We start from the raw sequence: 13571 nt of genomic DNA, 5'->3' as shown, positions 1-13571 counted from the left end.
GTGCCGTGTCTGTGAGGGCGTTTGCGAACAAACCTGTAGCAGAAATGAACATATGCTATTCTTGGTTCACGTGATGGAGAGGAAGCTGCATGGGAACTCCTTTTCTTTGCAAATTTCAAAATTAGCTCAAAGACCAATTCTTGTGGTCTTAAGAAAATACATAGGGGCTGGAGAGATGGCTCAGAGGTTAAGAGCACTGACTGCTCTTCGAAAGGTCCTGAGTTCAATTCCCAACAACCACATGGCGGCTCACAACCATCTATAATGAGATCTGGCATGCAAGCATACATGGACGGAATGTTGTATACATAATAAATAAATAAATAAATCTTTTAAAAAAAGAAAATACATGGTTCTTTAGGTTCTGGGAGACCAGACTAGTAATAAACTCTGCAGTGAATGGGTAAGGTTTCTGATTACGTATTCTGTCTCGTGACTTGGTTTGACGCTGTAATCAACAACAGACTTTCAATAGTCCTCTGACGCCAATGACTTACCAAATACTAAGAGCAGAAGGTGGGATCATGGACTCTATGTTGCTCTAGTGTACGTATTTAGAGAAATACAGAAAATTAGACTAAGTCTCTGTTGCTCTAGTGTACGTACTTAGAGAAATACAGAAAATTAGACTAAGTCTCCATATGAATAACCGAATGAACTTAATGTTTCTGTCTCTTTAATAGTAGAAAGCTGAAAGGTTTTGAGCAGAGTTATTTGTGATGGAACAACATCCATTCTCCTGTTAGTTTTAGATTCAACAGAAGTTTGCATTAAAAGATAGAGTCAGGCTGACTATTCTTGTTAATGTAAGATACTTAATACCTCAAAGGGCTTTATTTTCCTGAATTTAACATAGACACCGTTAAGAAAATGGATGGGTTGTGCATTGAAACTTGCTGCAGTCGGAACCCAGCAGGCAGTGTGCTGGAGAAAAACACTCCAAGAGACATGCATGTGCACACAAGTGCTCAGACAGCTGAGGCTCTGAAAACAGTGCAGAACTGGCATGTCTCCACCCGAGATTTCTGTCAGTCTCCTTAACCCAGAGATACCTTCATCCATGCCATTGAGGATCTCGTTCAGCTCGTCCTCCGTGTATTCACAGAAGTGCTCTTTCCAGCTGTCCCCGTTTTCACTGCGCAGAACCACCAGCTCCCTCTCCTTTCCTCGAAGGGCAGCAAAGTGAGGAATCTCCACGATCACGGGCCTGACATAGCAATGCAGAACACTCAGTGTAGACAGGGTAACCAGTCCCAAGACAAACACCTGCACACTGTCTGTTGCAAAGTGACCTGGAATTCTGCTCATTCTGGGGGGGGGGGCAGGGACACAGTGGGCCTTCCTCCAGAGCCCAGTGACTAACAGAGGGTGATTCAGTGGCCCCCCACCTCAGGGGCACTGCTCCTCAGGTTCATGCTGCTACCTTAAGCCAAATGCTATTTCTCCGTGAGTGCATGTGGCATTCTGGAACGCCTCCTTTGATAAATGTAGGTGTAGCACATTTAACCAAAAGAAATGTACATGCAGGTCTATGATGTAGGCCAATATCCTAAAACATGTTCTACAGGTGCAAAATCGCAACATGAGTTAGGAAAGAAAATGGCTCATACATTGCGTGATTCAATGTGCTATAAATGAGATGTTAGAGAGGTAAACTACGTGTGCTCATGAGCCATGCACGTGTGACTTCTGCTCAAACTGCCTTCATTCGGGAAAACAATAGGCATGTGCACACAATGTGACCCTAAAGAGCCACTCAACCAAGAGTCCAATACTGTCCAATGCCTATTATGCTCAGGATCCAGAACATGCACTGTCTTGTGATTTTTTTTGTTTTTTTAGGTCACATTCATCCTCAACATAGACAAAGGCTTTCCATGTTTGAGTCCAGGTTGCTTTGATACAGACTCCAAACTCGTCAGAACCACGTCAGGACTAGCACAGAGCACAACTAGGCAAGTCTCATGCTTGAACGAAAATGAAGGTCACAGCAACTTGAAAGGAGAAGATATAAAACGTCACTCAAAAATAAAAGTCACATACCACAAGGGTCAGAAATGGTCCACTAGAGATAGGTTATACAGAGTTTAAATCATAGAGAGGGACATGTCATGGGCACAATGACGAAAAGAGAAATCATATCGCAGAAGGAGGAGAAGAACGGGGGCCAGCAGCCATCAATTTGTTTTAAGTCGCTCCTACCCAAGGAATTTGGTTCCAGGAGGCCCCAGCTGAAGGATGCGGCTGACCAAACTTTCTCCCTCATTAAGTGGGGGAGGAGCCGTTGGCAGGTGAAGTTTACTGAGTACATCCAAAGCAGCAGTGAAAGAAAGAACAGAAGTAAGCTTCAGGTACCGTGTCCACAGAACCCCAGCAGCACAGGGTGAAATTTGGTTTCACACTGCGTTTGGTTCTGCCCCCTCCATTGGTCACAAAGAGCAAGGAAGCAGGAACTGAGACCCAGAGTGTACAATGGAGGTGCTTCTGTGCCAGGGGAGAACATGGCTGTCAAGTCTGCTCCCACTTAGGTTCACTGCCGGGGCACTAGCCGGAAAAAAAAAAAAAGTGGAGGGGAAAAATTTCTCTCCGGGAAGGACAGAACTGTTGGGAATATAATAAAAACTCTGTGCAGCAGCCAGCCCATTTTCATAGATATTCCTCAACAGCTTTGAGAGTTTCCAAAAAGCCTTCAACTACCTGAGCGGGGGGGGGGGGGGGGGGGGGGGGGGGGGGGGGGCGCTAGGCTCTCAATTGGACATCAAGAATCTCGAAAGAATCCAACCATAGTGACATTTTTCTGAGGCAACCCAGAACTTCACAGGCTCTTTTCAAAGCTCTGTCTGATAGACAAAGGAGACGAGCCTTCTACACCTGGGAACTAGCAACACATCCCTTTTTTTAATTTGGAGCAATATGTTAACAGTTTGCCCCAAATTATAGGCTTTAGAACATTTTCAGAGTTCTAAAGCGAGAAATCTTCTCCCCAGTATGACGTTGACAACAATCAAACGGAATCCTGGTTTGTAAGATTTTTTTTTCTTTCTCAGATTTAAGCACCAAGACTTAAATACAATTGATTTGTTTCAAAATGATTTGAAACCTGTTTCCCCCTCCAAGGTCTTATCCTTTTGTTACCATTCAGTGACAACTTTTCACCTGATACACTGGAGGGTCACCTAGTATGACAGTAGCCATACAGACTGCCAGAAGGAAGAAGAAATGCTAATCTCTGCTCAAAATTGCCAAAATGAGGATGGCAGAGGTTAAATCTCAGTATTTTCATCTTACACCATGACTTAAAAGCTGAAGGTAGCAGTTTTGATAATAGAAAATGCACAAATCATTTAGGCTGAACTTTAGGTAGCCTGTGAAGACAGCATTGTGGTTCAAAGTGAAGGTGGCAATGGATTCATAACCACCACGCAAGGCGTTAAATGTATGTTTCAAACAGAGCACATTTTTTTCTTTATACTTTGTCTTTTAGTCTCAGATAAGAAACAGAAATACTTACCAAGGCCTAAAAAAACATGGTTATCCCATTTGGGAATCTGGCAGTTATCCTCACATCCAAGAAGCAAAACCACTAACAACCTGCGGGTTTCACTCACTGACGCTTTATCATGGAAGCGTGAAAGTGAAGTCAGGCATCAAGGCACTATTTCCAATGTTTAAAAAAAATGTCACAGGAGCCTATCGGTTTTCAAAATGGCTTAACGTACCTTTGGCGTTTCATTCCATTGATCTCGGGGTAGAGGGCGTAAGCCCATCGGAGACTAAGTAGGAGGCTTATGGGAAACCCTTACCCAAGGAACTGAGCTCCAGAAGGCCCCACTTCAATGAGGCGGCTGGCCAGGCCTTCTCCTTCCACCATGGGCGGCATCGTTGCCAGTCTATGGCGTTTCACCAGGCGGCAGGTGACTCGCGTCGGTGCGGTGCATTTCCGAGGTGGGATAATGATCCTGAGCCCGTTGTGTCTGCATCCTCGCATGGCACCACCACGGGCATCCACCATAAAACTGACCAGGAAACTGAAAATTGAAAGAGCAGATTAGGTGTGCTTCAAAGAAATATGGCAGATAAACACAGTCTGCTACTTTTCTATACTCTTTAGTTCTTCTCAGAACAATTCTTAAAATGCAAACGCCCTGTGGAAAAGTATTTTTCAGGTTTATGCTAATACCTATATTTGTATTATATTTTAATTTCTGTATAATCTTCACATGCTACTGAAGAATAATTCTAATTTTTGTTAATAAGTGCCATGAAATTACCTTTGGCTCACCTAGAATATGGCAAAGAACATGGACAAGCCTTCTCTCTCCTTATATATCCTATGTAATTCGTGTGTTCAAATAATATAAGGCTAGACCACACAGGAAAGACCAAATGTCATATGTTTTAAGTTAGTTCGATTTAACTTTCCAAGATTACACCTGTCTAGATCATTTTAATATAATCTAATGACTGAAAAAACTACTTTAAAGACCTCTTCTTAAGGTCAAATGCATGCCAATATGTCCTGTCCACAAATCATCATTCCTGGGGTGCAGACTTGTTACAAGATGGGAAGACTGGAAAAGGACTGATTTTCTGGTTAAAGCGATAGCTGGACTTTTAAGAGGTCTTCTAACTGAACCAGAGGGTGAATAGCGGAAACAAAACCCTCTGCTCTGTTTTCTGCGGGAGAAGTCCAGCATGGGAAGCCCGGGTTCATGCTGATAGAGGTACTTGAACGGCATGGTTTTGCCCAAATTATAATGAACTGGAATTGAACAAAATCGTAATTTAAATTTTCAAAAGCATCTCTGTGACTTTGGCTGCTCCATTGGTCATTGATCATGACAAAAAAGAATGGAAATCTCAAGTGGCTAAGGCTGTGGAGTGTCCCGAGAGAAAGTATCTAAAGTCTCTTTGGGGTGGTCACAAACCCTGGAGCAGCTGAGCTTAGAATGCTTGTTACTTCATTCGTCGTGACACTCACCAAGGTCCCTTGAGCATGCACCTCCTATAGGAGCAAAAGTTACATAGCAGAACAATCTAGCTGTCCCGTACATAGACACAAGGACACATGGAAAAAGTGTGTAGGCTCTTTCACAAATCACGCTAGTGTTCTCCCATCTTCACTGCATTTGCCAAGTCTTTACAACAGCCACAAAATGGAAGCAACATATAGGTGTTTCATAGATCTATGAATAACCGCACCAAGCCAGATCAACACGCCTAGATATTGCTTCCATGACAACACGGAAAACGTTTGCAAGGTATTCCACCCAAGTAAGTTGTGGGGTAGGAACACAATACACTCAGGTTATTATTTTTTTTAGGCAAGTGAAATATCATAGCATCCTCTTGGCAGCAGAACACAGAATGCATTAGACATGCCATTAAACAGAGAACCTGTTGCTAGTAAGAGAAATGGGTGCGGAGGAGCCCAGAGTACCCTCTGAAGCACGTCATGCAGCGGAAACCACAGGAGTCACAGCCTCCCACATGCAGTAGCCAGGCTGGGCCTACCCTTCTCCCCTAGCAGCTAAGTTTTCAGGAGGGGTAATAACTGCTGAGTACAAGCCACAGTCCATATGGGATTAACCGTTGACATTCTGGGTGTTACTAAAACACCCTGAAGAAAAAGGCTGCAGCTTTTCTCACCCTTAGTCTTTCATATGAGTTCTGAAATGTTTTCTTTCTGAGTTTTAAATACAGATAGACATTCATGCAAGAGAAAGACTGGAAATACTTCCAGACGAATGTGTGGATTTTCCTCCATTATTTTTATTTGAGTACGTTTATGTTGGTTTTTATTTAAAAGCAGAAAAATGCTGCTCTTTCAGCTAGCAGTGTTTCCAGATTCACTGCCCTATTTCCAATTTATTTATAGTTAACACTAACTCTTCCTTTGATTTTTCTCCCTCATTAACTTTTTGAGATAGGATCTTGTGTAATACAGGCTAACTTTGAACTTGCTACATTTATGAGATTAACTTTGTACTCTTGATCTCCTGCCTTTAACTCTAAAGTTCTGCTAGTATAAATTATCACCACACCTAGAGAATTTCTCAAGTCTCAGTTACTACATGCTAAAAATATAGGTGTTGTAACTAGAATGGATAATTATTAAGCATATGCCTAATGTTACGAACCCTCAGAGTATCTATGTCTTTTGAAGAAACTAACAAAGTTACTCATGTCCCAGGCCCTTATATGTCCATGGTACTTTTTTCCAGTGATGGCCTTTAGCCTCCAGGATATCAATTCTCTACCCAAAAGAATGTGTAGGATACTCTGGTGGTCTTCCCCCAAAACAGAGAATCAGCAGCTAAGACCTTGACATATTCTATTATTTTCCCTGGCAGGCGCTGCTAGAGCCCTTTTTTCTGTGTTACTTCCTTTCTGGTTTCTGCTTCCATGATCCTTTTGTGTGATCTGTGACTCTACCATAAATATCACGAGCTGTGCCAAGAGACTCACACTCTAAGCCAAGATGTCACTCCATGCTTTCTTCCTTGCTCGGACCTCTAACTTCTTGGTTAATGAGATTTAACCTAGCAGTTCATCAAGGTATCATAAAAGAGCTGTAGCAATAGTGTGAACGCAGTCTCAGCCCCTTAGGACTCGCTACAGCATGAATACGGTGCACAGTAGGGAGCCATTAATAATTTTTGAGTAAATGAATGAATCTAAGGATGAAAAGTCAGGCTATGCCAAGTGTGTGTGTTTACAGGGACCAGAGAGAGCAAGACATGAGGTACGTGAATTCTTCGATGTCTGGCCAGCTATTATGATCAAGCATCAAATCCCTACCTTCAGATGTAGCAAAGCAGTGGGAAATATTATGTCTGATTTTAAAGAGCCTGCACTGTACATTTATGCTCTACCCGGAAATCTGGTGTAGTTCTTTCCCTGGGTAGAGAATTAGGAGAAAATGGAAGATTACAAAAACTAAGAGTCTGAATCTAACAAAGTGATATATTTTTTTAAAGTGATAACAAGATTGTATGAGAAAGACTGTGGGAAAGGAGAATCAGAATAGCAGATCTTAAGGACTGAAGCAGCATATAGACACACTTCCCAGCAATCATGCCTGTGTCCTTACTGATCTGGAAAACTGTCCTAAGTACGAATCAAATACAAAGCAAATTGGAAGAATTAAGTGCCCAGTATGCATAATCCGGGGGAAAGTGTCTAACTCCAGGGAGGGTAGACCTCCGTATTCTACCAAGTACTGAAAGAAATGACACAGGCTACCAGAAAACTACAAAGTCCAGTGAAGACATTTTCCTGAGAAAGTGAGAGTAGAGAGAGAGAGAGAGAGAGAGAGAGAGAGAGAGAGAGTGAGAAATGAAAGATACTGCTGGAAGACACAAAACAACTGTCAATCATCAGAAGAAACAAACAAAGGGCGTTGTAAGCTTAGCCTCGCAGTAAACATTCTAGGCAAATTTGACTCATAATTTAATCATCAAATGACTTATTAAGACTGAAATTCATGAGCCTCTCCTCTGCGCAGAAAAAGAAGAAGAAACAGTGTCTGGACTTTGTACCTAGGTAGCAATGAAGTTTACTTGTAAAGCCAGCAAGCTAACCAGGCAATCCCAACGGTTTTTAAGCATAGAACTGGGTAAACATTTGAAGATTTCTATCAAAAATGGAATACCAAAAGGTGCCACTACCTGGATGGCTAAGGGAATTAGGAACCCGCTACTCTGCCGTGTCTAAAGCAACCGGCAACTCCACAAGAGTCTTTTCATTATAAGCACTGAGGGGAAAAGAGAGAGGATGAAAGGAGTGAGCCATGCAAGGCTGCAGTGCATCAGCCTGACTGCTGGATTGGACTGAATGAATATAATTCTCCCACGTTTGGGGGACTTTAGAAATGAGACAATGCGAGTCCGGCAAACATTTACAGATGAAAAAAAAAAACCCTGAAGGAAAGCAAAGAAGGCAGCTATGTGTAAAGGAGGTGGGAGAAAGAACTGAAGCTCAGCTCTGCAGTGTGGAGTGTGACACCAAAGTGTCCTAGTTCCTGAGGGCTGGCCCTGTCACCATTTACAGGAGCAGGGAGAAATCAATCATGTGTGGGTAAAGAATACAGCTTTACTAAATGGCTGCTCCCCTTATCTTCTTTTTCCTGCCTTTTTATCTTTTTAATGTCATGATCGTTGAAATGTACATCATACATCACCTAAAACAGTGAAAAAAAAAACGTATTAAATAGGATGTGAGAATTCTGTTACTACAGCACAGGGTGCTGGGGTACCATGTTCTTTCCAAGTCTGTTTTGAATGATTTCTGTAACCACAGTCAAGTAAGTTGGCAACTTCATTAGTTTTTGTTTTCTATGTATAAATTAAGATATTTAGGTGAATAAACTCTGAAGTGACTGCCTGATGTTACAAATTTGATGCAGCTAATGGCTAGCTAGATCAGTCAACCTACCTAAATATTTGATTTTAGCCGCTCTAGAGGAATTCCTAATTGGAAAGCAAACTGTTACTGCTCCAATATAGCTTCTGACCCATGGTTAAATTGATACTTTCTTGAAAATGCGTAGGCATACTGCATTAGACATTGACTTAACACTACATAGAGCTGGGGGGATAACCAGGGGACATTGGCTCTGATGCATCTAACTCTTCAAATGAGAGCAGTCATGCAAAGTAGAAACTCTGAAGTTTTCTAAATTGTGAGATTCAATGTTTTCACAATTTAAAAAGGAATAAAAGCAAACACAATTCACTTTTATGAGGCAGATGACTTGCTGATAAATATGCAATTTGATTAGCTGAATGGGTACATGCTTCAGAGGAGACAGCAGGAAACAAGGATTTGGACTTTGAAAACGACTATACTGCACACCCCCAGCGTTACTGATACTGTGGATTTCCATTTAACTCATCTAGGACCATGGACTGGGAACAGGGAGGAGACTGCAGCATTCGGAGTTAGTCACTGGGTGAAGGACAGGAGAAAAGATTCCTCAGGGTGCTTCAGCGATGCCCTGTGCACAGCAGAGGGCCTGACATCCGCTCTGACTCTCAGCGTGGGCTGAGACCACAGCAGGAGCTGGCTGCTCTGCCCTTCCCCAGTCCCTTCCTAGTTCTCCAAATCCCACAAACTAAAGCACGGGTTTTAAAAATTGACACTGGAAAGGGTGATTCAAATTTGTTCAAATCACTCCGTAATTGTTCACAAATCGCTCTGCTCGAGAATAGAAATGCAATATTTAGGGTGTGCCTGAGAAGACATAAAGGATATAACAACCTCCAAAAATGGAAATATAGAACCGTCTTATTTTTAGAGGGATAACCCATATTATCCTCATAGATGGCCAAAGAATAAAAATACTATATTCAGTAGCCCAAAAGGAACTTTAAAATAACTTCATCTCACTAATACAGAATGATTGCTATATTTAGAATGCAGACAAGTCATTCTATAGCACAATTCCAAAATATCAAAAGGTTGAATTTAAAACAGAGGATCTGTACTATTAATAAGCCCTTAGCCTTTGGCTCACCTAGAATATGGCAAGATAAGAGCAAAACAAAGAAGAGAAGGTCCGAGGGCTACTTAAAAAAAATCACAACCATTAATAAAGCTTCAAAATAGCTCTACCAATTTGCGTAATTGTGGGAACATAAGATTTTACTTGGATGTAGCACTTTTCCTCATAAAGAAACTGAGATGTGGAGGCCATGACCTAAATAGGAGTCCATTTTCATTTTGATGCAGTCAACGTCATACCAACTGCATTAAATATACCCACTTTTCCCTGGAAAAGTGAGCAATGACCTTGATTTGGAGAACGTAAGCCTCTGTCTATGTTTCACTAGACATCATCAAAACTAAAGCATCCTGAGGTGTGGCACAGGCAGAAGGAGATGGTGAGGGAGAGGAGAACATGGGACATGTTCAGAGAAGGAATTACGCAGAGGTTCACCTGCTGTGGTCACGATCAAGACATGGAGAGGCGCGGCTGTAATAGAACAGACACTTTAGCACAGAGAAGGAGTGGATAAGTGAAATATAAAGAAGGAAATTAGATGTGACTTTGATTCAAATATTTAATTCATATACCAACACAGTGTTCACTGAGAAAAAAAGGATGGAAATACAAGTAAGATATCACTCTATGCAAACATCACTGAAATGTCACTCTATGCACGCAGAGAGAAGAACAAGGGGCCTTTGGGGTCACTCCCAGCTTAGCAACCTGGGGACGTTACATAGTCACCCATAGGGAAGTGAAGCCTTAGCATTGGTGTGTGGGGACACTTAGCCAAGACGAAGTGTCCAAGAGCTAGGACACACCACGTGATAATATAATGACAAGGACAAAGTCTTGGATTCTGTAGCTGTAGCTTCGATTCAACTGCTGTCCATTTGCAATTCTTCTGAGACTTTTCTGGTAAGATCATTCCCTGTTGGGCTACAGCAGAACAGACACAAACTGGAAAGGAACAGCTTCAATGATAGCATCTGTGACAGATAGAGTATAAAATCGATGGCGGAGTAGGTAACATTAATCAGCTGCTAGTGGGTAGTAAAGATCTACGCAGACTTTGTCTTTGTCCTTTTTCCTTAAGACATCACTGCCTGCTTTGAGCACTGTGGTTGTCTTCCTCATACCTAATATCTAGTCCCACTCTATAGCCTTACTTTTCACAACTCTTTTGCCCATGTAGTCTGCTTCCTTATCCCCACCCTCACAGGGTTTCATAAGGTTCAAATATTTGCTGATATATGTAAGTATATTTTATTCAATGAACCAGAAATCCAAGGTTCCAGATCAGTTGATTTGCTACTTTATAAAACAACCTTCTTTATCTGAAAGAATTAGCCTTTTGCGGATCTAAAAGAACTCCCAAGATATTTTAAGAAACATGAAAAGCTAAATTAAAAACTGGAAGAGCTTCTGTAAGCATTTATATTATGTTGTCCCAAGCAAAGAGACTTGGCTGCCTTATGCCTCAAACATTCTGTGATTTGAGCAAACAGTTTTGAAAACAGCTCTTATGACTTTTTTTAAAAGTGTCGTGCAAGGTTCACAACAAAGTTGTCTTCAGTATGTTTTAAAAGATCATATTCTTGGGGCTTTATTTTACTGTGGCATAGTCTAACACCTCATGAGTTGGTATTTAATTAGTAGCACTTGGATATCATTATTAAAACATTGCAAAGACTTTCAGAGTGGCAATATATAACGTGAGTTGCAAAACTAATTATTGGTATAAACTGCCTTATACCAGCCAATTTGTTATGCATCCAGTTAATTAAGAAGAATGGTGAAGTTCGTATTTTTATATAAACTTTACTGTGATGACTTCCATTCGGAGCCTCTAAGAATAACTGCTTCTTGAATTCATTAGGAGTCAGTTAGGCAACTCAAATAACAAAAAGTCAAGCCTTTCATTTGTCCAGATACTAAATGTATCTATGCAGGAAACAGAGTTTAATCATCGACCCATTCCTTTTCAGCCAAGAACCTCTCTTAAAAATGAAGTGGCGCAAAGGTAAAACAATCAGTACTAATTAGCGGTAGAAAATCAGTTTGAATGTAATGCAGCATTTTCCTCATGTATAAGTTAGGTGTAATCACAAGCTCTCTTCACTATCCCCTTACTGAAAAGTCACCTTTTCCTTACATTTTAAGTGAATTAAAACTCTGATCCTTGAAAAATATCTAACGGCTCCTACTTAAGAACCTGATATATAATGAGTGATTAATAAGAAATAAGTATTACGAGATACAATGAACGCTACTCATATATATTAATATATATGAATGTCACTTTCAAACAGCACAGCTCTTGGAATCCTGAACTTTTCAAGGGTAATTTCCCGCCCCCCTAGAGTCATCTGCAGCCCCATGTTTACTCAACCACTACAGTAGAGACACCAATAGATGATCCTACCTGGTAAAACAAAGCTACATTGCCATCACGGGCTGAATGCATGTGTTCTGTCATTCAGAAGACTTGGGGTGTGTCTGGTTTAACCAATTTAGAGACTGTGAGAAATGTGAGATGCATTGAGGGAGAATGTAAAAATAGTGAAAGTTATTTTATGCTGAGTCCTTACTGTTTCTAGGTAAAGTTTAAAGATATCAAAAGCCTTTACTGTTTAAAACTCCCCAATAGAATAAATATATAACACTCCTTTTACAGAGAAGTAAACAGAAACTCAGAGAATTTTTCCCATAATGTGCCCACTGCCACATAGAGAGAGTTGGTATCAGGGTCTGAAGTAAAACAGTCTGATGCCAAGGCATAGAGTTACCCATCAGATTCCTGTCAGTCACATGATCTTTTGACTTCATAGAACACTCCCTGAAGTGTCCCTGGAAGGGATGCTGCTAGGTTTTCCTTCTCTACTTTCCTTGACAGTTGATAGAGTCTAGCACTTTGTAGAGTTTAACAAATATGTGGAGAACGAGTATTCAAGTAGAAATGAGGTAGACGAAATGAGGAACATTACAGAGAATGTTCTACATTACTAGAGAATGTAGTAGGTGTGTACTAACTACTCTTCCGGATAAAAGAGGCTTTACTGAGCAAAGTTTTACCCAAACCTGGACTCACAGAAATACAGAAGCCTGAGATCAGAGATTCAGGCAGAATCCATCTGGGATGCGGCTTGGACTTTGATGGCTTTATGGTCCCACAGTGATTTCAATATACAGCCAGTGTCGAGTAACTGAGATCAGTATAATAAACGTTTGCAATGCACAAAAGATGGTTTGCTGCAGACCAATTTTTATAGGTGCATATCTTTTTAAAAAGGTGTATATCTGAACTTATTAATCTTTAGCTGTTGGATGCTGATGTTTCATTACCAGTAGTCAAACACAACAATGTAAACATTAGTCATTATAACTCACAGATGTTATTTACTTTGGTGAGATAGATTGGATATTGATGAACTAATGTATTTTTATGACCTTCAGTAAAAAGCTTAAAAATTCCTTTTTTAAGGCTAATAATTAATTTGAAAACTAAGCTATTACTCTTTTTGTTACATTCACTTTTTTTTTAAAATTCAGCTATTGTTGTTATATTTTACCTAAAATAATGTTTGTATTTTGTGGTGTGGAGTCTGGGTTCTTATTTTTTGTCATTAGAGGTCTAGACCTCTTTTCTCCCTTATTCATCATGTGGGGGACCTCAGTAGTAGAAGGCAATGCTATTGTTGTTTTTTGACCAATCTATAATAGAGATTTTAATTTTTCCATTTTCATTTAGAATAATTAAATTTGGATGGAGTTTAATTTTTTAAATCCTCCGAGCAAGTTGTACTGTACCAAGTAGTCGCAATTACTTAACAAGGAAAATAGGGTGTTTATTTTCAATATCTACCTAATTTTATATTCTATGGCATTTAGTAGACTATTAGACTAAAAAGTCCAAAGTGTTTACAATGTCATGGAGTATTTTCCTGGAAGAAGGCTTATTTTAAAACACTATGAACAAGAGAGGACCCACTGCTCAAAACATTTACAGAGATTATACATAGGAGTTTGGGATGATAAAGCCAAAATAGTCCATTTTGTTACATCAAATATAGGTAGAAAT

The 13571-nt window shown here is 40.4% G+C and overlaps 1 protein-coding gene across 6 annotated transcripts in view; it reads right to left on the bottom strand.

The window, feature by feature from the left end:
* The window catches only part of Ank2 (ankyrin 2), a 562994-nt gene that overhangs the window by 39314 nt on the left and 510109 nt on the right, over positions 1 to 13571 (bottom strand). For 5 of the 6 annotated variants that reach the window (XM_087897600.1, XM_087897602.1, XM_087897603.1 and 2 more), the window contains exons 27-30: positions 9941 to 9976; positions 3804 to 4028; positions 2203 to 2301; positions 1053 to 1207 (exon numbers count right to left, since the gene is read on the bottom strand). In XM_087897600.1, the coding sequence (XP_087753726.1) occupies positions 1053 to 1207; positions 2203 to 2301; positions 3804 to 4028; positions 9941 to 9976 (515 nt within the window). The remainder of the gene's footprint in view (positions 1 to 1052; positions 1208 to 2202; positions 2302 to 3803; positions 4029 to 9940; positions 9977 to 13571) is intronic. The other variant, XM_085677737.2, reaches the window with a different exon arrangement.

The sequence above is a fragment of the Myodes glareolus genome, chromosome 17 (genome assembly GCF_982192425.1).
Source record: "Myodes glareolus chromosome 17, mMyoGla1.1, whole genome shotgun sequence".
NCBI classification, from domain to species: Eukaryota; Metazoa; Chordata; class Mammalia; order Rodentia; family Cricetidae; genus Myodes; species Myodes glareolus.
This window is presented reverse-complemented; position numbering and strand designations above follow the sequence as displayed.